Source organism: Chanodichthys erythropterus, chromosome 4 (genome assembly GCF_024489055.1).
Source record: "Chanodichthys erythropterus isolate Z2021 chromosome 4, ASM2448905v1, whole genome shotgun sequence".
NCBI classification, from domain to species: Eukaryota; Metazoa; Chordata; class Actinopteri; order Cypriniformes; family Xenocyprididae; genus Chanodichthys; species Chanodichthys erythropterus.
This window is the reverse complement of record NC_090224.1, coordinates 38647862-38671999: the sequence shown is the minus strand read 5'-3', so window position 1 is coordinate 38671999 and position 24138 is coordinate 38647862. Positions and strand designations below refer to the sequence as shown.

General features: G+C 39.1%; 1 protein-coding gene across 2 annotated transcripts in view; it reads right to left on the bottom strand.

Moving 5' to 3' along the window:
• med23 (mediator complex subunit 23) overlaps positions 1 to 24138 on the bottom strand; it is a 52578-nt gene that overhangs the window by 16545 nt on the left and 11895 nt on the right. For both annotated transcript variants that reach the window (XM_067384931.1, XM_067384932.1), the window contains 11 exons: positions 18912 to 19112; positions 16569 to 16712; positions 12398 to 12534; positions 12069 to 12314; positions 11832 to 11974; positions 11576 to 11750; positions 11124 to 11287; positions 8920 to 9044; positions 7105 to 7310; positions 2165 to 2345; positions 79 to 249 (listed from right to left, as the gene is read on the bottom strand). In XM_067384931.1, the coding sequence (XP_067241032.1) occupies positions 79 to 249; positions 2165 to 2345; positions 7105 to 7310; positions 8920 to 9044; positions 11124 to 11287; positions 11576 to 11750; positions 11832 to 11974; positions 12069 to 12314; positions 12398 to 12534; positions 16569 to 16712; positions 18912 to 19112 (1893 nt within the window). The remainder of the gene's footprint in view (positions 1 to 78; positions 250 to 2164; positions 2346 to 7104; positions 7311 to 8919; positions 9045 to 11123; positions 11288 to 11575; positions 11751 to 11831; positions 11975 to 12068; positions 12315 to 12397; positions 12535 to 16568; positions 16713 to 18911; positions 19113 to 24138) is intronic.

Below are 24138 nucleotides of genomic sequence, written 5' to 3'. Positions count from 1 at the left end.
TCATGAGATGTTAGCATGTAGCAGGTTGTTTTCGTGGTGTGTTGTTAATGTGTAGCAGGTTATGTGCTGTTGTCTTACCTTGTGATAGGTCATGTGTTTGGTGTGCCAGTCGCTCTGCAGCCAGTGTTCTGGAGCGTTCTCTTTCACGAAATCACTCACGCGGTTGCGGAAGTCATTGGGTTTGAGGAGGAGAAGCTGGATGATGAAGTAGCAGACCTGCGCCTCGTTCCCCTCGTGACTCCTCATCGCCTGCATGAACACACACAACGATCAGTGCCACGGCATGTGTTTGTTCAGTGTAGCATGTCGAGACAGTAGAGCTCTCACGCTTTCCAGTGTGTGTATTAATAAAAGTGATTTTCTGATCACTAAACATGCAGGATCTGTTTGCAGTGAAATCTTCAGACGGGCTGGAAAGCACAAAGGCGCAGCAGGTTGCTGTGAGCTGCAGGGAGTGTCGCTGTCAGTGAAGTCACGGCTCGATCAGGACTGATAAATGGGCCGTGTACAGTGCAGCAGGAAGCTCATTGATTAGTGGATGAGAAGGCCGATGTCCGGGCTGTTTACAGTCTAGCTGGCCTTCTGTTAGCTTCTGACACACAGATAATGTTTCACATGTAGCTTTTCTCCCATGCTGCGGTAACAGGCAAATAAATCCATGAGTCAAACACGAAACACAACACTGAAGCGCAGCGGATTCACTGGAAAAATAAACATGATTACATGTAATCAAAGCACTTTGGCAATCTTACAAACTGAATATTTGAATAACGTCTCTGGTTTAAACCTCAGTGGCACAAACACAGATGGTTAAATAAATGTCCACTGATTAGGTCTTTTTTTAACCATCTTTCAATGGGCTATATGCACGGTTCAGCTATATGCCAGCTTGGGCATTTCCAGTGAACTGTTTGCTGTCGCAGTACATCGACACAAAACCATCAATGGTTGACTTTTTAATGATCTATTCATATTTTAATGCAGTTATCACATTTACCTAATTTGCCAATAAACCAGTTTTATTGATTGCAATAAAGACGAAGCTATTGGGACCGTTTAAAAACACTGTCTGCAATTAGACACACACACACATTTTTCCCCAGCACTTCAAATGTTATTTTCAATGTGATGACCACAAACATTATCTGTTCATTCTTCTGAGATTGTCCCCATTGTAAAACCGAACGTTTAAAAATGTGGGAAATTCAACATTTGATAGAAAACACTTATATAAAAATAAAAAAGACAATAATTACCACTTTAACCAGCAGGTGGCGGCAAAGTAGCATTTATTTGCGCATATATCAGCCATTTCCTCTAATCGTTTTTTACTTAGTTTTTGACTAAATATTAAACATAAAATAATTAGGTTTAAAAATACATTTTGTCAATGTGAAGTATGAAATACTCAAAAAAAAATCTCATGAAAAACAATAACTTTTCTTGTGAATGAATGACACAGAAAGCGAGCGCCGCTCTCACTTTATAATCACAGCATCTGTCAGTCAGTGCAGCGCAAGATCAATGATTTCAGCACACTTGTAAAAACACACATTTTATTCAATGAATCTAACTAAAGTGCACAATAAATATTTAGTTTTTGAAGGTTTTTTTCCCATAAATGTGTGAAAACTGAAGGTCGAATTGAATTTAGCCAAGGAGGAACACTGAGGAACGTCTTTATTTATTTATTTTTTATGCCGTCTTACGTTTGAATAACTAAATTAATGCTACGCCTGACTATTTAAGTGACTATATTCTGATTATAAACTAAGTATTACACTACTGATGCTCAACACACCAGCACATGACTCTCACCGAAGTTTCCAGCTGGCTTATATTAATGCGGAAGTGCTAAAGAACGCTCCGTGCATATAGTCCATTGGTTTGCATAATTACTGATTAAAGTTCCAGTGTGTCAGTATTTCGTGCATCTCTGTTTAGCTTTAACGATAGCAACACTGGAGCAACATGAACTAAACCGGTTCTCCATCATGATTTGAGATGATCCGTCTTGAGCTTCACTGGAATAACTAAATCTGACCCAATGCAGAGTTATTTGGCAGCCAATATTTACAGGGTCAAGTAAGAGCGATGTAGTGAGTCGTTCGTGTGCCAAGCCGTTAGTCGAGTCGGGCAGGACAGGAGGAGGATCAGGGCTCACCAGGCAGAGGATGAGTCTGTCCAGGGTCACGATGTTGTACTTCCACACCATGTCGTTCAGAATCTCGATACACTTGTTTAGCTGCTGCCCTCCTGCTGACGTAGAGAACTCGTACACCAGGAAGTCGGCAAATGTCCGCACGTGGGCCACCAGCGCTCGCGCCCCGATGCGCTCCAGGACCCTGAGGACAGGAAGTCAGAAAACAATTAACATGGAGCAGAACATGTTAGTGTGGCATTATCACGCTAGAGTCATTCTGATGTCAGAATTTGTCTCTACAGGGTTAATCCACTCAACGACCATGTGACCAAACCCATGTGCAACAGCAAAAGCATCAGTTGAGACTCCACACACTGCTGTCTATATTAAAGAGCTTTGACAGAAAAATATGTTATTATCACATCCCGAAAGCTCAGAGCAAAAGTAAGGACACACTGTCCTCGGCTTCAAGAAAACTCAGAGCAAAGCTACTGTCAAGAACAGACTGCATCTCCCTCAGAGAGAACAGAGAGGAGGAACATCAGACCGCAGGAGACAGGAAAGACTGACAGGAAGAACTGCAGCACTGCGACGACTTCAGTAGGGTGAGAGCGTTTCAGAGACACTGATCACAGAAAACACACAAGAGCCACGACTGAACCTGACAAAACACACCAACTCCAGTCCAAACTCAACAGCAGCGATGGAGAACGGGGCTTTCTTGCTGCTTTGTAGTAAGAGTTAAATGATTAGTTAGTGTGTAATGTTGCTGTTTGATCATAAACAACATCTGCAAAGTTACGACGCTCAAAGTTCAATGCAAAGAGATATTTTCTTTTACAGAAATCACTACAACAAACGGCTGGTAGGGACTACAACAAGCTTCTTCCTGGTTAGTGACATCACTAACCCTAATATTTACATAAACCCCGCCCCCGAGAACACACAACAAAGGGGGCGGGGCCATGTTGGGCTGCTTTAGAGAAGAGGAAGAGTTGTTGTAGTCGAGTGTTGTTGTCATGCCGTCATTTTACGCCGGACTGCTTCACAAACGAGGGTCAATTCAACACAAAAGATGAACATGACGGCACATGCTAGTGGATGAGTTGAATCAACTCCACAGCAACTACATCAATTTATCCACTAACCATTCAGAAACGTCTAAAAGTTGTAACTTCTTCCTGAGTCTCTCCATCAGTGTCGACTCCGGTTTGAACAATGTAAGGCTGAACACTTTCCTCATTTTGGCTGCGTGAGATTCTCCAGCTTTGTTGTTGTTGAGCTGTTAAAGCTCCGCCCTCTTCTGGAAAGGGGGCGGGAACATCAGCTCATTTGCATTTAAAGGGACACACACAAAAACGGCGTGTTTTTGCTCACACCCAAATAGGGACAAATTTGACAAGCGATAATAAATGATCTGTGGGGGATTTTGAGCTGAAACTTCACACACACATTCTGGAGACTCCAGAGACTTATATTACATCTTGTGAAAGGGGTGTTATACGTCCCCTTTAAATTTAACAACAGTGTGTGAATAATGCAATGACTTCAATGAGATTCTCATTTGTCCACTAAGTTTCTTAAAGGGCGCATCATTAGACTGACAGGTGAGCATTCAGACAGAGTTGTCTAATTTAAATATCAGCAGAAAAAAAAAACATTATTTAATGTCTCTATAGACCTTATTTTCCAGAGAAACATGCGCGCCACCATCGTTAGAGTATTGTGGTAGCCCTGTATATTTCTATGGCATCGCTGTTGAAGAATAATTAGCTGGTGAAGTGGATTTACGTGTTGTAGAGTTAACAAAAGTTATCATGAGGATTGTAATGTTTAAAGCGGGTGTCTTAACAAAAGTCAGTAGAACGGGAGGATTTTAAAATGAGCAGTTCATTCATAAATACATAAGATCGCTGTGGAAATACAAGCCGGAAGTCAAAAGACAACGAGCGCAGCGCTGAAAAGGGGCGGGGCTACATAAGGTCTATAAAACAGTTTCAAAGAATCAGTTTCAGTGATTGATTCATCACTCATATAGTCCTATTTAAATGTTTGGGGTCTGTAAAAATTTTGAAAAGTCTCTTCTGTTCACAAAGGCTGCATTTATTGGATTAAAAATACAGTAAAAATTCTAAATATTATTACAATGTAAAACAGCTGTTGTTTATGTGAATATATAGTAAAGTGTAATTTATTCCTGTGATCAAAGCTGAATTTTCAGCATCATTACTCCAGTCTTCAGTGTCACATGATCCTTCAGAAATCATTCCGATATGATGATTTGCTGCTCAAGAAACATTTATGATTATTATCAATGTTAAAAACAGCTTCATATTTTTGAATAGAAAAGTATACATTTATTTCAATAACAAAAAACAAACAAAAAAAACAAACAGAAAAAAGACTCAAAACTTTTAAATGGTAGTGTACATGTTCACTGAAATCCCGACATATACTACAATGTTGTAGTAAAATATGTTAGTAATTATTGTTATAACTATGCTTTGTTACACTGGTGAAAATTATTAAATATTATTTGTTTTTGTGTCGATTTCATGGAAAGCTCACAACATGCCTTGATTATTATACTTTTAAGCCATTATAACATGAAAAGCAAAATTACATGACATCTATTCAACATTCAGCAACTCAGCAGGGACGCTGAATCATAAGCGAGGTCATTTACATACGGCAGTCTTAAAGGGACAGTATCAGTTTAATTTAGGGTCAGAAAGAGGGAGTTCAAAAACTAAATCCTGCCTCAACCCTGATGTTGTGTTTTCATCATTTTGACCCAGAGAGGATTTTCTTTTCCCCAAAAATTCTAGTGAATCTTATCTCGTTATGCTATGTTAATGCCAAATATTGTATTCAATCGCTTTTGTCAACTCGTTGTCTTTCAATTAGCACAAACAATGGCCAGTTGCATAAACTGCTTAGACTAGTCTTAAAACTAATCTATATGGTCATTACTTTTTAAAGTAAGTTACCTAAAAGTGTATTTTGGTATAATTTGAATTGGAAAAGTAAGACTAATTAACCATTGGTTAACTGCTAGTTGATCAAACTAGTTTTTAAGACACAGTCTTAACATAGTGGCTAAGTTTATGCAACTGGCTCCAGGTTTGACAAAGTTGACAAAAATATTGAATCCAATATTTGGAGATAACCAGAGATGTACAAGTAATTTAAAAGGGACCATCATTTTTGACCCAAAACACCAAATTAAGTAATGGATTTTCAACATAGCACAAGGGGAACATTGGTTCAGGGGACAGAACAAACCGCCAGGAGAATAAGAATGAGCGATTACATAAGCATTCACTCAGCCCAGCGTTCTTCTGAAACTAGCATTTGAATGCCGAGTCTGTGTTTACTGCCATCTGACAGTCTGAACATTCAGCTGAATGTGTCCAGCGGTTAAAATATCACGCTGCTAGTGTATCTCGCAGACTCCGATTGGTCTGAGAAAGAGGCAGAACTGTCAGAAAGCCCTTCTAACACATCTGTGGCCTCTGCTGTGACGGTGTAATGAGGCAGCGCTCGTGACTGGTGAATAAAGTGGATCACACAGGACCGCTGCATTCAGCCCAGCACAAGCAGGCTTTATACAGCCGAGAGCAGCTGCAGAGCAGACCACACACACACACACACACACACACACACACACACACACACACACACACACACACACACACACACACACACACACACACACACACACACTTCAAATGATGCACAACACATTAATAACAGCCATTCAAAGAGAGACAGATCAGCGCTGTGGACACAGGACTCTTGTTGTGTTTGTAAAGAGTGATCTGAAACTATCGTCAGATGATACGTGAACACAAACACCAGCCAAAGGTCCAAGAACACTAAATACCATTAGTTTTATAAGTTGTGTTTATTGTAGATTTGTTTGGTCAGGTTTAATGCTCCACACTAACTGAGAAGCACATGTTTTTGTGCCGTATAAATACCGATATGACTGTACGATAGTAAACCGCTTTGAGTTTTACAATCCTTATGGAAGTTTAGATACTTAAATATGTTTGCCCCTATGTGGGTGTGAGCAAAAACACGCCGTTTTTGTGTGTGTCCCTTTAAATGCAAATGAGCTGTTGTTCCCGCCCCCTTTCCAGAAGAGGGCGGAGCTTTAACAGCTCAACAACAACAAAGCTGGAGAATCTCACGCAGCCAAAATGAGGAAAGTGTTCAGCCTTACATTGTTCAAACCGGAGTCGACACTGATGGAGAGACTCAGGAAGAAGTTACAACTTTTAGACGTTTCTGAATGGTTAGTGGATAAATTGATGTAGTTGCTGTGGAGTTGATTCAACTCATCCACTAGCATGTGCCGTCATGTTCATCTTTTGTGTTGAATTGACCCTCGTTTTTGAAGCAGTCCGGCGTAAAATGACGGCATGTCAACAACACTCGACTACAACAACTCTTCCTCTTCTTTAAAGCAGCCCAACATGGCCCCGCCCCCTTCTTGCATGTTCTTGGGGGCGGGGGTTATGTAAATTTTGAGGTTTGTGATGTCACTATCCTGGGAAGAAGCTCGTTGTAGTCCCTACCATTGGAGCAGCACCTTCCTACCTCAATTCTCACCCACATGTGTACGTTCCTTCCCACCAACTACAATCACTGAATGAGACACTTTCCAGACCCTTCACCTTCTCTGTTCCTCTGTGGTGGAAAGAGCCAACAACCTCCACCCGAAGCTCTGAGACCATCACAGCTTTTAAGAAGCAATTGAACACACATCTTATCCACCACAACACACTCTAGCTTGTTTGTTTCCTAATCTAGCTCTAGTAACAAACATGGCACTGTATACTGCGAATAGTGATGATTTGCTTATACGCCCCCTTTGGATAAAAGCATCTGCTAAATGCATAAATATAAATGGATAGATGAAGCGTACTCTACAAAGAGAGGTGAATGTGTCGCACCTGAATCCGATCTGGTTGATGTGGTCCGTCTCCAGAAGCATCTTCCACAGCAGACACAGGAAGAGGGGTGGCGAGCCCTGCATGGAGAAGTGTGTGATGATGTCATTCTCATTGGTCATAGATTTCCACTTCCTGTACTCCTCCTCCACGTTCTTCTTCAGGTTAAAGCGGCTCTCCTGAGGAACATTATTCTGCTTGAAGAAGGCCTGGAAGATGAACACAAGAGAGGAGTGAAGTTATTATTAATCTGATTAAAGGCCCGTTCACTCCAAGAACTATAACTTGAAAGTAAGGCGGAGCAGTTGTTCATTTAAGCCATTAGTCGACTGGTCACATGTTTATGATATTAATTTAATTACTTAAATATATACTGTGGGCAATGGAAAATGCTTTGAGTTAAACATGTCGCTGTATTAATTTAGCTTCCACACTCGGCACAAACACTGGGATATGCACCTAATAACCATGTCTGATGTCGATGAATGAAAGGCGAACGTCTGAATTTCCTTTCCGACATAATTACCACATGAACCAGCCGTGTTAACAAATCTGTTCGTCACGGACTGCATGGCTTCAGCAATTCCTGTGGAGGTTTTTTTCTGCGACTCCCCAACTAATTAAGATTTGGTTGACTAATCCTCTTCTCGTCGACTAAGACTTAGTTGAATGTTAGAGGGCAGGCAGAGTATAAAGATAACTATAACAATTTAATTTTATCAGCATCCATACAACAACAACTTTGATATTTTGACTTTCTGAGTTTAACCCTTGTGCGATCTAATGGACATTTTTTTATTTTTTTTATTTTGCCTGTGTTAATGTCAACTGCATACATTTTTACACATGTGTGTATTTTTATCACCCTCATTTCCTTTAAAAAATCTATTTTACAGTAGTAACACAAAACAGCTCATCTCACGACCTTAAGGACAAAAATGTCCCCCATTGAAACCCAATAAAAATGCAATTTTTAATCCCACTGCCATTGAACTATAAAATGGTGCAATCTTAGTTAACAGGCCTTCATTCTGTTGGCAAGGCTTCAAAATGTATATTTGTACTATGTTTTACCAGATGGTGCCATTTTCTCAGGTTTGGCCTAAAAAGAATTTACTCACTTTATTATTGTTTTCTGCTTCTGCATACTGATTCTGCAGCTATAATTGTGTGGGTGTGTTGGTATGGGTGTCAGAGTGTGGTTTATATGTGTGTATTTTAAAAAAAATGTGTGTGTGCTTGTAATATTTGAGAGAAAATCTCTACTGTACTGCAAATCACAAATTCAAGCACTATTTCCTACCGTTACAGACATTAATTACAAACACAGCATCATAACACTTAAGATGAAGAATTCATCTACCCCAGTGTAGACATCTTGAGATAGAGTGATGTCAACCAGTGTGTTTAAAACTTTCACAGTCATCCTAAACATGTACTAGAACTGCACTAGTGTATAGACAAACAGCTTCTATGAGTAAACACAGCCTAAAATCATGAGAAACACTGTATAAAATAAAATGCAGCCAATTTTAATACTATAATCCGGCAATACCGGAGGATGCTGTGTGATGTTGGAGCAATAAAGGGAGGGCTGTGTTTGTTTGGGTTGTTTTTAAATATCAACAGTGTCTCTCATAAATTGCTTATTTCACCTTTAAGTTCACTCGAAACAGCAGTCAGTTAATTTCAAGTGGGCAATGAACTGTTCGGTGAGTGAGTCAATGAAGTAAGAGCTCTGAAGATTCAGCGAATGAGCTGTTAGAGCTGTGGGTTCAAGACTGATTAGTTAAAATAAAGAAACATTTGTGTGAGTACCTGCAGTGGAGCAGGGAAACAGCTGAGTGTGTGAGAGGCCCAGTTGTGAGGTGTGAAGTTCATGATGGTCTGAAGGATGTCCTTACACCAGGTGCCCTGAATAGAGTCCGAGCCGGTGAAGAAATCTGCACCGCACACAGATGAGAGGCGTTAGCACATTATTCAGGAATAAACACATTTTGAGAATTTATTAAATATTTTGCCTGCACAATGGAAACAAATAGCTCTGTATTTAAATATTTATAGTGAAACTAAATGTCTGCGAGTCATTATATTTAGAGTACATTTCACATCAGCAAAAAAAGTAAAACAATGTGCATTTTTTTTATTGGTTTCAGTTTATATATTTCTATCAGTCTGCTAGTTGCCAAGCTTGATCACTAAACACAATTTTGATATTACAAAAAAAAAAGAAAGAAGATGTTTTCTCTGGTGAGTTTGTCAACTGTTACTAAGGATAAGAATGTGTTTATCATAAATCCAGCTTGAATATAATTTTGATAGTTTTAAGAATGTCATGCAAAACTCCAGTCCATGTGGATGTAAACTATACCCTGAAGCAGCAGTCTGGATATTTAAAATGTAAAAAAATCAGTCAAAACTTAGTTGACAATTTCACCATTTTGCCTCTTAATTTCAATGGCAGGATAATTTGAATTAAAATCATAAAAATATTGCAAACTATAACAATGTACCCAAAATAGTTTATGGGCAATTAATATACTCCTTGGGAGGATATTTACCATCAAATATCTGCCGCAGAACAAAGTTACATCACATGATGCTGGTCACATGGTTTTGGGATAAACCATTTTTTGGTTTTCAGGAAGGTGATGACATTAATAAAATGAAATATTTATTTTACTTGAAAGAAATTTTAATTTAAACTCAATTCATTTTTCTAAAGTATTTAGTTTGAATAAATAAATTTAATACAGATAATCTTGATTTTAACATTTTGTATTCATTATTTTGAACTCGCTTCAAATTTCAAAAAGTGGACATTGAAAAAACTGTAATTTATGGGACATAAAAGCAATTTCATGCAAACTGAAAAAAAGTGCATAAAATGTTGTGAGATTATGCATTCGCTTAATGAATAAAATATGATATTTCTGAAGAAAATAAAATATATACACTACCATTCAAAAGTTTGGGGTCAGTAAGATTTTTTAATGTTTTAAAAGAAGTATCTTCTGCTCACCAAGCCTGCATTTATTTGATTTAAAATACAAACAAAAACAGTAATATTGTGAAATATTATTCCAGTGTAAATCAGCTGTTTTCTATGTGAATATATAGTAAAGTGTAATTTATTCCTGTGATCAAAGCTGAATTTTCAGCATCATTACTCCAGTCTTCAGTGTCACATGATCCTTCAGAAATCATTCTAATATGATGATTTGCTGCTCAGGAAACATTTATGATTATTATCAGTGTTGAAAACAGTTATTTACATGTTTATTTCCTGATGCTATGATGAATAGAAAGTTCAAAAGAACAGCATTTGTCTGAAATCTAAATCTTTTGTAACATTAAACACTACCGTTCAAAAGTTTGGGGTCAGTAAGAATTTTATTTTTATTTTTGGGGGATAGAAATAAAATTAAGCAATAGATTTATTCATCTAGGATGAGTTAAACTGATCAAAAGTAACAGTAAAGACAATTATAATGTTAGAAAATATTCTATTTTAAATAAATGCTGTTCTTTTGAACTTTCTATTCATCAAGGAATTTTGAAAAAAATTGTACACAACCGTTTTCAACATTGATAATAATAATGAATGTTTCTTGAGCATCAAATCATCATATCAGAATGATTTCTGTAGGATCATGTGACACTGAAGACTGGAGTAATGATGCTGAAAATTCAGCTTTGCATCACAGGATATAAATTACACTTTACTATATATTCACATAGAAAACAGCTGATTTACATTATAATAATATTTCACAATATTACTGTTTTTGTTTGTATTTTAAATCAAATAAATGCAGGCTTGGTGAGCAGAAGATACTTCTTTTAAAACATTAAAAAAATCTTACTGACCCCAAACTTTTAAACAGTAGTGTATATATAAATAATTATCACTGGACATGAAATATACCCTAAATTACAGAATGACCCCTGCACATCAACTGCTAAGTGACAAACGAATCACGAATGTATCATGAATACAGTGTTTTACTGGTGTGAAATACCTGTGACGTGTGTGGCTCGAGCCAGCGTGAGGATCAGCGCTCTGTTCAGCTCCTCGGACTCGGCAGACAGCACAGTTTTAGGGTCGTTGAGGAAGCGCGTGAATTGCGGCTGAACCTCTGAACTCCCCAGAGCCGTGATCAGCCTCAGAGCGGTGCTCTCGACGCTGCTCAAACACACAAACACACACCGTGAGACGCACAGGTTAGTCACCATAAGTACTCTGTGATAACTACTGTCCACTCTTCTCATTCAACAGTGTTTCATTCATTAAAGGGATTTTTGCCTAATATGGAAGTAATCAACTCTTCATTCTTTTGTGTTCAACAGAAGAAAGAAAGACTTGGAACAACTTGAGGGTGAGTAAATGAGGACAGATTATAATTTTTGGGTGAACTATCCCTTTAACTCGAAGCATGAAGTAGTGTTTGTGTTAGTGTGGGCGGAGTCTAACCAGAGGTGCAGCTGGTTCTGATTGGTCTGTGGAACAGCGGCGAGCGAATGAAGGTGTGACAGGAGCTGCACGCGGTAATGAGGCTGAATGTGGTGCATGCGATAACTGAACATCTCCAGCAGCGTGTGCAGAATCCCCCACGCGTGCGACTTGAACACGTTCGGCAGAAGCTGACCTAGTGGAGGGTCGGAGAAACACACAGTCACATACACTGACAAGGACAGAAAATCAAAAACAGCAGGGACGTCAGACTCACTGATGAAGCCCTTAATGCCGAGGGACTCGATCTCCATGTAGACCAGCAGTCGGCTGTACGTCTCCACTAATGCGGGCGCCAGGGCAAGGCTAGACTTGGCGTGAGCCAGCTTAATGACACGGGTTGCAATGCTGTGGATCAAGCTGATGGGAAGAACAGAAGAGAGTGTGGCACTTAACTACAACACATTACACATGCATATATCTGCATTTATCTATGGGACACAGAAAATCTCACCTCATCTTGGCATGGACAGTGAGGGAGTCCAGCAGGTTCATGGGTAAAGGCGTGACCGAGCCGGACGCCATGCAGTTGGTGCCGGGCAGAGTGATGCGCATGCTGCCGTTACCGTAGATGGTCTCCACCAGGACGCCCATGGGCAGCGTGAAGCACTCTGAGTTCGTGGAGTAGGCGTTACAGAGCAGAGCGATCTTATAGTCGGTCATGGGTAGACTCTTATTGCGCAGACTCTGCTGAAGAAACCTGAACACGGAGAGAAAATGAAGCAGGTGTGTGGTTGGGCAGTCAGTCCATATGGAGCGTGTGTGTGGATGTGAGCGTCTTACTCATGGTGCAGCTTGAGCGAGTGTGGGATGGGGATCTGGAGTTCGTTCTGAGCTTTGCGGTTCAGGTGAATCCAAATGCAGGTCATTGCGAAGGCGTGAGTGGATTGGGGCTTATTGATGTCCGGCACTGGAATGCACTGCACACAAAAATAAAGCCATTTTAAAATGCTGCCAAGACGCATGCAAGAGCAAGTGAAGAATCTACACAATCTCTTTCTTCTCTTTATTCTAAAAACAAAGACTTTTCGTATGCATCAAGGGCTCAAAACTGTGACCAAATTGTCACATTTTGCGAACTTTTTTCCTGCCGGTGTGACTAAATTTAGTTAGAGGTCGCACAACATCGCTGCGATATCTAATGAGAGGCATTCAAATTCAGCACCGATTTCTCAGTTATAAACCATATCAGATGAAACAGTGCTGATGTGGAAACCAGGAGAGACATTGTGCCATGAACGAAGATACAGAAGGCTTTTCAATCCACAAATCACCAACATTCACCATGGATTTAATGTTGTAACACTAACTGTAACCATGGTATTGTGGCATAAATAGTCGAATGTTTTTACATTTTTCATTTTAGGGTTCGTACAACCTTTTGACAGTGACATTCAAGTGCTTCACACTTTTCCCAGCACTTCAAAGCTCTAAACATGATCCAATTTTAATGTTATTTTTAATGTGATGATTTGTAAAACTAAAAGTTTAAAGATGTAGAAAAACAAACTTTGTGGCAAAAAAAAAAAAGACATGTATTACCATTATAACCAGTAGATGGCAGCACTGATTTACATATTCGCTAATATATGGAAAAAGTAGGAAGTCTCATGAAAAACAAAAACTTTTCTTCACATTGTGACTGAATTACACAAAAAGCAAGTAAAAATCACTTACTTTATAATCACTGAACTAGTCAGTATGATTATATAGAAGAAAATTGGTACATTTAATAAGAGTAGACTTTTTACATTTACATTCTAAAAATGAGGTTTTTGCACGTTACTGTTGTTAATAAAAGTTAATTTCATCTGCATCTCAATTCAAGCTCAGTGCTTTAATCAAATTTCCAATAAACAAACATGTAAAATTATAGTAACTGCACTTATCAATGCAAAATAATAGTAATTTTATGATTTAATTAAGTTTATGATTACAAATCCCCCCAGTGCTACCAAATCAGGTGCTGGCGCCACCATCTGTAGAAGGTGCTACTGCTCTCGAATGTTAGTCTGGAGCATTGCATGATCATTTGAGTGTAAAGAAGAGAAGATTTTCAGCAAATAACATAATAAATGTCAGACTTCAGAAGATCTTTAATGAGGCTTCTCTCTTTGCGAGCCATACACAAAGTAAAGACGCATCAAAAAACGTTCATTATCAGTAATGCAACAGGAATAACATGATACTTTTAACAATCATGCTCCCCAAGTAAGTGCATTAGTGATTAGACTTGTGCTTGGTAATTGTCTATGATTTCAGTTTTCAGTCGAGCAAATGGCTCCCCCTTGAAAGTGTTTATGTATCAGTCTGGAAAGTTAGGTAGAACATTATTTCTGAAAGGAATGATAACAACGCATTCACTCGTACAATAAGATCAAATTGCATTGCATTTTGAAAGAACAAACCTCTTGCCGTTTTCATGTACGATACGCATCAAAGGGGTCGTGAACGTCCTTCAGTGGTTCGTGAGCTGCCGTTATACAGGAACTAACAGCAGGATTTGAAGGGATCTGAAGTCTGTCATTACACTCAGACTCCTCAGCTTGTTTGATGGAGAAATCTTTAATGCTTTCCTCTGGCCAAGCATCTAATTGCCTTGTGCTCGTTACATCCTTTAGTTAAACTAATGTCTGCTGGGCAGTCGCAGCACATCTGTCATTCACAGATGCTGTGGGCAAATGGCTGGAAAACAGCAGCCCAGCAGACGGAGCCAGCAGCTTGTCTTTCATCAGCTGTCCTGCTGGGGTTCGCACACGGATCAGCGTAAAGCTAACAACTCTAATGGTTTAAATAGCCGATACTGTGTGCAAACATCACACCAACTGCCTAGAAGACCATTTTAGCGAGCTAATATTGGCGGCGCTAATGACAGATGGCTGATAATGTTCTCCTGTGGTAGCCTCTCTGCTGACTATATGGTACCTTTAAAACATTCAGGTGGGAATTTACTAAAAATATGAGCTGAAAGTGCAGTTTATTTGCACTCGCTGCCTGCGTTGCTTTAGTGCCTGAATTATACAGATCAGGCAATGGGACAAACACAAAATGTGTGCTAAACACTATTTGCACTTCACAGTTTGGATCTCAACATGATGAACGTGGCTTTTACTACACCACACATCTGGATAAATGGGCGCTTATTGCGCTATTCTCCATAACCGATCAACATTTATTGCTCTCATGATCACTAGAAAGTGCACACAAACGTCCCTTTTATATAACTCTTCATTTACCACCTGCTTTCAAGCGGCAGAAGTAGTGTGATGTAAAATGCAGTTTTGTGAATAAAGCTCAAACTGTAATGATCCTAATTTTACGCAGAAAAGAGGCGTGTTTGAGCAGAACGTAATGACAGTTCATTTAAATATTCAAGGCACAGATCTGCTTTAGGCATATTAAGCATTCTGTTTTAGATTCATTAAGTTGTAATACATTTTGTCAGAACATTTAATGCAGTGCCGCCTTCTGCCTTCAGAGGAAGATACAGTCATCTGCATATCAGTGATATGCAACATTAAATTTTTGTCAAATAAGGCCGAGTGGTAACATGTACAAAGAAAACAATATGGGCCCCAGAACTGACCCCTGTGGTACCCCCACAAACACAGACTGAAGAATCTGAGAAATAATTTCCCAATTGTACTACAGAACGTCTATCCTTTAAGTAAGAAGAAAGTAACGTAACGTAAAGCAGCAGCAGGTCATCTACATCCCTTTTCACTACTTTTAAACCGCAGTGAGTGAGCTTAGACTAAAAAGACTATTATCGTTCGTTGGTGTGGACGCAAATATAGTTATCACAATAGTTATGGTTCTTGGTGTGAACGGGCCTTAACGGCAATCATATGAGGCAGCAGAAAGGTAGGAGTCTGCCAAGTGAGGCTATTTGAAATCCAATCAGAGCATTCAGAATGAAACAGATTTCCAGAAATGTCATTTGAAAAGGATTTAAAACCACATGACTGTAGCTAGAAACGGATTTGTAAAAATCGTGTTATTTTTTGACGTTTACACTTGCTAAATATGATCAGATTTCAATTGGTTATGCACAAAAATCAGATTTGGACTGACAGTCTGAACACGGCTTAAAGGATTAGTTCACTTTCAAATAAAAATTTCCTGATAATTTACTCACTTCCCATGTCATCCAAGATGTTCATGTCTTTCTTTCTTCAGTCGAAAAGAAATTACGTTTTTTAAGCACTCGCAAGGCAATCATTTGTGTTTATAAAGCATATACAGTTATATTTTTTTTCGAAAATGTCCGATGGGTTCTCTAGATGAGACTCTTATTCCTCGTCTGGGATCATGTAGAGCTCTTTGAAGCTGCACTGAAACTGACATTTGGACCTTCAACCGTTTGGTGTCCAGTGAAGTCCACTATAAGGAGAAAAATCCTGGAATGTTTTCATCAAAAACCTTCATTTCTTTTCGACTGAAGAAAGACAGACATGAACATCTTGGATGACATGGAGGAGAGTAAATTATCAGGAAATTTTTATTTGAAAGTGAACTAATCCTTTAAGACTTTCAACATTTTGCATTGAAATACCATTCGTAAAAGTGGCATTGTGATTTTTACAAGTGCTTTCCAGTTGTGTGTGTGATATGCATCAGTCAGGGAACAGGCGTATTAAGGCTGAGATGATGAATGGGGTTGTACAGCCAAAGATCTGGACTATAGGGTCGCAGGTTCAAACCCTTCATGCACATGTCACCCACTGTGTCCCAGAGCCAAGCACTGAAGCCTGTACTAAATACACTGTGAGTCAAAGCACCTGCTAAGTGATTACTAATGACCGACTGAATAATAGAGGTGTAACCCGCTAGCAGAGCGGACAAGATTAAATGAAGTCTTGATCAGATGACCTTATCCAACAGCATGTTTAGACCGTCACATTATGAATTAATGAGTGCCTGCTGAAACAGAAGCAGCAGCAGAGCCATTCACCTCTTTCTCAGGATAAAGCAGGTCAAACAGCTTCATGACGGGCAGGAAGTCAGCCAAAGCGTTCTTCTGAATGCTGCCGGAGATGAACTGCAGCAGTACCCACATCAGGTGATCCCGTCCCTTGATCAAACCCCGACCGGCCAGCTGTTCAGAAGAAGAGGAACACAAATATAAGAAACACAGGAAGAAGGTCTTCCCCATGTGTGCTTTTGTGTGGTTCTGTCCCAAATGGTGCACTTTTGTGGACTTTCGATCACTCTAACCTGTACATGAGATCTGACATTTATTACAATGGATGGTAGTTTCGTTGATGGATGTAAGGATGGAGTGAAATGTAAATTTCACATATACTTCTTTGATCTAACTCTAAAGGCCCCGATATACTGACAGCAAGCTTTTTTCGTTCTCTGCTTTGGGGTAAAGACATTCGAAATACGAACACCCTGTTGTCACCCGCGCCGATGAATGTGTAATTATGTGCTACACTCTTTCCTCTCAGTAACAAAACACACAAGCAAACTGACAAAACAGTATTTAAGAAAGCATATTAAAGGGGTCATGAACTGCGTTGTTTTATAATGTTTCCAGGAGTGCACTTATAATGTTAGTATGCTTTTTACAACAAAAATTGTCATAATTTAGAAATAAAAGGAATTTTTCCTACCCTGATTTTAGCCTCTGATTTGAGTGCTCTGTTTTAAGGGGCGTGTCTCTGTGAGACTTCAGTGTAAACGCCCACTGCTGTGATTGGCTGACATCTTTGCATATGAAATAGCTGAGTATTACTCTCTCGAAAACTTTTAGCATGTTTTTACTATTACAGCTCTCAAGGTTCACTAATCGTTAAAAAGTGCTGCATTATATTGAGATCGTGGCATGAAAGGTTGCAGTGATGAACACTGCAGTCGATCACAGACATGTTGTTGAGATCATGAAAGCAGTGATCTCGTCATTCTGCACACTAACGAATGCTTTCATCATAACTAACAGTGCAAACACGATGTAAATAAGAGATTTGGTGAATAAAACGGGAGTTTTGGCGCGAGTCCAGAACTCAGTCACTGATAAACTCTGTTTGATTGACAGCTCCAGCGATTGTAAAGGGAGCGTTCTTTGATCGCTTTCTATTTATAATTTAATCACAGTTTAAATAACAGATTATTTTCATCCTACTAAGAGAATCAAGGTGAAGTTGAGCGTTTAGTCACTGGTTTGGTTTACTGACACACAGACAAAGATCATGTGACTGTACATGAATCATTAATATCAGATCAGGCATTAGAATGAACTCAGTTACTGACATGTTGTTGCATTACTGTCAAGTTCATGTCGTAAAAGTCTGTTTGCGTCGAAATGCGATTGATTTACACAGTGATTTTCCACAGTGAAATGAACCGAACACAAATAAGGTAATGTTATTTTAGTCCTGTATCGCTCTTCTCTCCTCCTCATCTCACTAACACACCAGTGGGCGGGGCTAATGATGCAGTGATGAAGTAGGCGTTGATTTCTTCTGTGGAGGCGGAGTTTCACTATCTATAGGCTCATTCCAGGATCAGTCGTTCTCTGGATCTGGTGACAATACAAGCATTTATTGGACTAACAAGGAGGTTTCCAGTTCTGAAACTTACAGGATATTCTTATAGTACGATGACCTCTTATATATCAAAATTCATGACCCCTTTAGGAAAGCGCACCAACCTGGTACATCACCAGCTGGGGCAAACGTTAGCATGAAACTCATGAAACAAACATCGTTTAGACCTGATTTTGTTTAAATTAACGTCATACCAGTTCGTTGATTTAGCTTGAAGTATATCAGGGTTTTAATTTGATAATTGGACTGTGTGTTGTCAGATGTGTTCTGACGTCACATGACATGGGCCATTTCTCACCCTCCGTTCTCCCAGTTGTTTGTTGTCTCTACTATTCTTTTGCATCAAAAAAAGCATTTTGCAATGCATGTAAGAATGAATTATATATTTAAAGCAATGGTTCACCCAGATATGAAAATGTAATCAACCTCATGAAAATTTGAACAAACCTGCATGATTTTCTTTCTACAGTAGAAAACAAAAGATGTTTAGCAAATCCCTTTGCCACACAATGAAATCATTTCGTAAGCAGGAGGTCAAGCTCCACAATGGCCAAAAGATCCATGCAAATATTATACAATATTTTAAGTCTTAAATCCGTCTATCTATCCCAAACAAGGGCCAGGGCAAGCACTTCACATTGTGTTGAGATTTAAGTCTAAGTGGTACTACTCCTTGTAGCCTTGAAGAGGAGGCACCATTTGGGACATGGACCCATATGAGCGTTTTTCCCTCCCCACCGCTGCACCTTCTGATGGAGCGACAGCACCATGTGAGGGAAGCTGGCGAACTGGAACAGAACGAAGAAGATGAGTTGGCTGGAGAGGTGCTGCCACAGGAGCTGACTGGTGCCGCCGTCGTCGAACTGCTCCTCTGTCTCGGACCGCTCCATGGCGTACACCACCAGATCCACCAGCTGGTCCTCCAGAACCGGACATCTCTGCTTATGCTGCAAGAGGGCAGAACAGCGGACAGAAGCGCACTCTTACACAGACCAGAACCACTGCAAACACACCAGTAACCAGGCCTGTGGACACACTTCATACATGGCCTGAACGACACTTCACCGGCTCATCTGGAGTCCTAGAGCGGCTCTTTCATGAGCCTCAATAGCTATGTTTCCATCTATCAATTTTCATGTGCATTTTGGGATATCGCATATAAAAACTGCTGGATGGAAATGCCAAGATGTGCATAAATTCTCAAAATGTACACTAAAAACTTATTATTTTTTAACCGATAACAAAACATGTGCATAACCTACAATAGAAACACTTTTAAAGAATTAATTTCATGATGCATATCAAAAAAAAATAAACATCATGTAACTTTGCATGATGGGACGGCATAACTGGACCAACCAGCGAACAGATCTCTGAAATGCTGTTTTGGTCATTCTGTAATGCCTGAGCCAAAGTTTGTCATCAAAACGGTTCGGTATAATTATCTCTTACACGACTGCACAGGCTCCGAAAGCAAGATAACGCGTTTTTTGCGTTTCATCTGTGTGCTCTGAGACGCAAGTAATTTATTACTTACAGTGGCTTCTCCTACTTTTCTTAATGATATTTAGTTTATCAAGAAGTGACGATTTCATTCTCTTCGATTCGCTGCTTTATTCGCAAATGTTTTATGCGATATTCCAATTTTGTGCACAAGTTAAATTTGCAACAATTTTGGATGGAAACATAGCTAATGTTTGTCACACATGCCCATTTGTTACTCTTCAGTTTATTACACACTCACTGGAGCACTTAGTATAAGTACTTTAGTGTACTAGTAGGCCTAAAAGTATAATTTTCTGGCGTTTAGGAACCAGCATCAATCAGACTTCCTCCTCATTAATTCAACAAAATTAGCATGATGGCCGCTGAATAGGCGTCGCTGACACATGAACGCGGTCAGGCGTGTGCCGATGCATTTGGGTTTCTGACGTTCTGACCAAGGCTATCGTCAGAAACTATTCTGAAGACAAACATTTCATGAGCTAGAAAATAACAAAAGACATTGAAAAAGAATGAAAATGTGAGCGAAGTCATAAATTAGTATGAAAACGATGAAGTTAAAGCTAAAATGACCTCAGTTTTCATACTGTCAGCAGGATGGTCTCATTTTTTGATTTCATAAGATTTAGACTGGATTGCGTCATTAAAAACCTGCCCAATCAAACAGAAGGGGCCGTCTGAGTGACATGTACAACAACCAACCACTGTTTGTTTTGCACATATCGTTTGGGACATGTGTCATTAAGATGACATCTAATCTCTTAAATATACTATTATATTAAATGCTATAACACACATATGGAACAATTTCTGGTGCCGTGTTAAGGGATGAAAATTATAACTACTTAAAAACTGCAAAGAAAATAAAACTAGAAAGGTCAAAAAAGACCCAAATCCAATTTAAACGAATTTAAAGCTGCAGTCCGTAAGTTTTGCCTCTTTGTCGCCATCTCTGTTTGAAACCTGCAATTGCAGTCATTTGCGGAATTATCATCTTTACATGGGTGCGGCTCCTCAGTGCGGATGAATCTAATGTTTGCTGTCATGTTTGTAGCCTACTATCTGAAACTCGTTCTTTATCTTTACAGACGTGACGTAATGACGGCTGCATGCTTGAATTTCCTGTGAAAACCCACCAGTACCGATTTTATTATTAAACATTATTACAATCTTACCATTGTGAATCGGAGGTACGGAGATAGATTTGAACACTGGCTGGTTATGTACTTGCTCATAAATTGATTTTGGATCATTTTTAACCAAAAAAGTTACAGACTGCAGCTTTAATAATAGCCATAAAATAAAATAAAATAAAATGAATGCGCCATTTTTGTAGTTTAGTTTGAATAAATGAGGAGGAAGTGTAGAGTTCTGCAACCTACTGAATGTTCTCATGATCAAACAGATTTATTAGAGTAGATCAATGAAGTGTTGATTTATCATTATAGTCACTCTGCCTATTCATAGTTCAGTCACGTGACTGGAGGGCAAATCATCCATTAAACTGCAGCACAGGCCTGTCAATTTTCAATTTCAAAAGAAGAAAAACAAAAATATGCAAACAAAATGCATATAAAATGCATCCACATACAGCCCCTGCTGCAGTGTTTCAATCACTAAAAACAGTGGGACTTTCCAAAATGCTTAAAAGTGAAAAACAAATAAAGCGATATTAGAAGTGATATATTAAAGGATCAAATTCAGTGTACAGCTTATTAATGATTCAGACTACATACAGCCGAGCAGATGAGTCCAGAATTTGAATGCAACACCGTTTTCTTTATAATGGTTTTCTATGGAAAAATGCTTAATAATTATCTGCTCGTCAGTATATAGTGTGCATTGTGCATTATAAATAAGGCATGTACTGAATTTGATCTTTTAATATCACTGTTTTACTACATTAGTACTTATTAGGAACCTGTTAAAAATGGGTGGCAGTCAATGGAGGAAAGTCTTGTTTTGCCCTCCAGGTAGGCAAATAAAGGTGTGACAAAACTATGAAATGCAGGTGGATGGAGTAAAGCACGGCTCAAAGTGAGCTTCTCTGGAGTTTGTAGCTTTTGCACTCTCTGTTTCAGTTTGTGCATAATCTATATTCTTAATATCTGACCAAATTTGTCTTAGTACAACAAAATAAGCAACCCAGAGACAGTTACAGACAGTCTGCACATGATAAACATGCGCTGCTGTATTGACTGAACACACAGAGCATACTCAACACGGCCTCACGACAGTCACAGGAGATGGCTAAACACAAATGGGACACGCCACTGCCTCTCGCTTCACAGCAAACACACATACACACACACACCAATGAAAGCATGGCATGAAGATGCTCACAGAAGCCCTGATCGCAAGGAAAGCTGCAGCGTATCACAGCAGATCAGCGTTTGTGAGGCTGATTCTCGGGACAGTGGCGCCCCCTGGTGCTCACGGATCAGAAGTGCAACAGGTGCATGTGAGGGACGAGCTGGATCCCTCTCTTCCCTCTGACACGCTGCAGCTTCCCTGTAAGGAGGCATGCAGGGACGGATCTATCAGCGATGCTGGGGCGCTGGGTGTGTCTGCGATTACAGATAGGGTTGCTTTGTTATCTCTAAAGACCCCACGAAATGGAACAGTTTTCTCTCCTGCACCGGTGTACTTCCTATTGAAACAGGAAGGCAGGATCTATCCACCTAATAGAGGGTGTACACAAGATAAATCTGAGGTATAATCTGATTAAATCTGAGGTATATCTATTGATTTTGTGTCATTATGTTGAATTTTAAGGTAAAATCATACCCAATATTGTTATATATTGTATTTCAAAAGCCTCAATTAAATATAACTGCATAATTGGGTGTTTTTAAATAAACACTGACAAAAACTATTCAAGTTTTAGGGCTGGACGATATGACGATATATAAATCATTGATATAAGTGAACACCCAAATTTAGACCTAAATAATTTTATAATTATATAAAGCATCCACAGGAAAATTTGTTTTATGCATTTTCCCGGCATCAAAATCAGGCACATATAAATGTCAGGAAACACGATTCCTGCTGCATGTCAGTATGCATGGATCACTGGATCTTTGGTAAGTTGTAAGGAACACTATACAGACTCCAACCTTTAGTTTAAACTGATAATCACTAGTTTTAGGCACGTTTTCGCAGTTTCTCCTATTAAATCCAGTCAGGGAGTGGTGAAAAATCAAGTCCCCTCAGGAATCGGGTCTTCTTTAGGACCACGAGTGATCCCATTGGTACTTTTAATGAGTAGTATTTTTAGTGCCTGATTATAATTCCTGTTATGATTTATAGCGTTATAATGTCCATTTTCATGGGGACTTTAAGAGCATACGGCACAGCAAACGGACTAACATTTTAATAGCACCAGCTCCAGTATGATAGAAATGTGCTTTTAGCAGCAAAAATTTCTCCATGTTTACTGAATATGGATGAATCACTGTGAAGGTCAGCTGGTGCATGAATGCTAATTATTATCTAGAGGAGAGGTGTTTCCCTGCATGTGGGAGTGAAGCATCTGCATTGAGCAGCACACAACACCCAGAGAGAGCCAATCAACAGCAGCAGAACACACACTGAACAACGGCACCGCCACTACACACACACACAGCATGCGCTGATCAGGGCTTGAAATTAACAGATTGTCTTCATTCTCAGGTACGCTTTATCATCCCTGAAAGAGGGACAGTGAAGTGTGTGTTTGGCCCTGACTGCACACCTACAGTAACACTTACTGGACTGAGGCTGGATATATAGCGTGAATTAATGTTAGTTAACATATATAATGTCTAGATAAAGGGATAGCTCACCAAAAATCATCATCATCTTCATTTACTCGCCCTCGTGGAACACAGAAGATTTTTAGAAATATGTGTGTCCAAATAATGGAAGTTAATGGTCACCAAAACTGTTTGGTTCCCAACGTTCTTCCAAGTATCTTCTTTTTAGTTCCACAGAAGAAAGCCATAGAGGTTTGAATGACATGAGGGCGAGTAAATGATGATTTTTGGGTGAACAGACTCTTTAACGCTTATAATTTCTCATCTCTCAGATTAAGGGTCAGTCTCAGGAAAAGGCACCATGACTTACTACTAATATAATTAACATCATCATCACACTATTATTAAGAAATTAAACACTTGTTTAGTGTGGAATGTAAAAGAAAAGCATTAAATGATTTTTTTTTCATTTGAATATGACTCATTACAAGGGGGCATAGACAAAAAAAATTGGCAAAAGAAAAAATTTTCAACCTATATTTTCTTTTAAAAATTAAGATATTATTTTACTATGTAGATGATAGTGTATTTTTCTCTTCAAAAGATGATTTTATTTTAAGACATTATATTTAAGGTGGTGACATCATAAAATGTTTTGAGCGCAGTGAATTTCTGTCATCATCAGTATTTCATTAAATATTTGCTCAAAGGTTTAAAATAAATGTGGCATTTA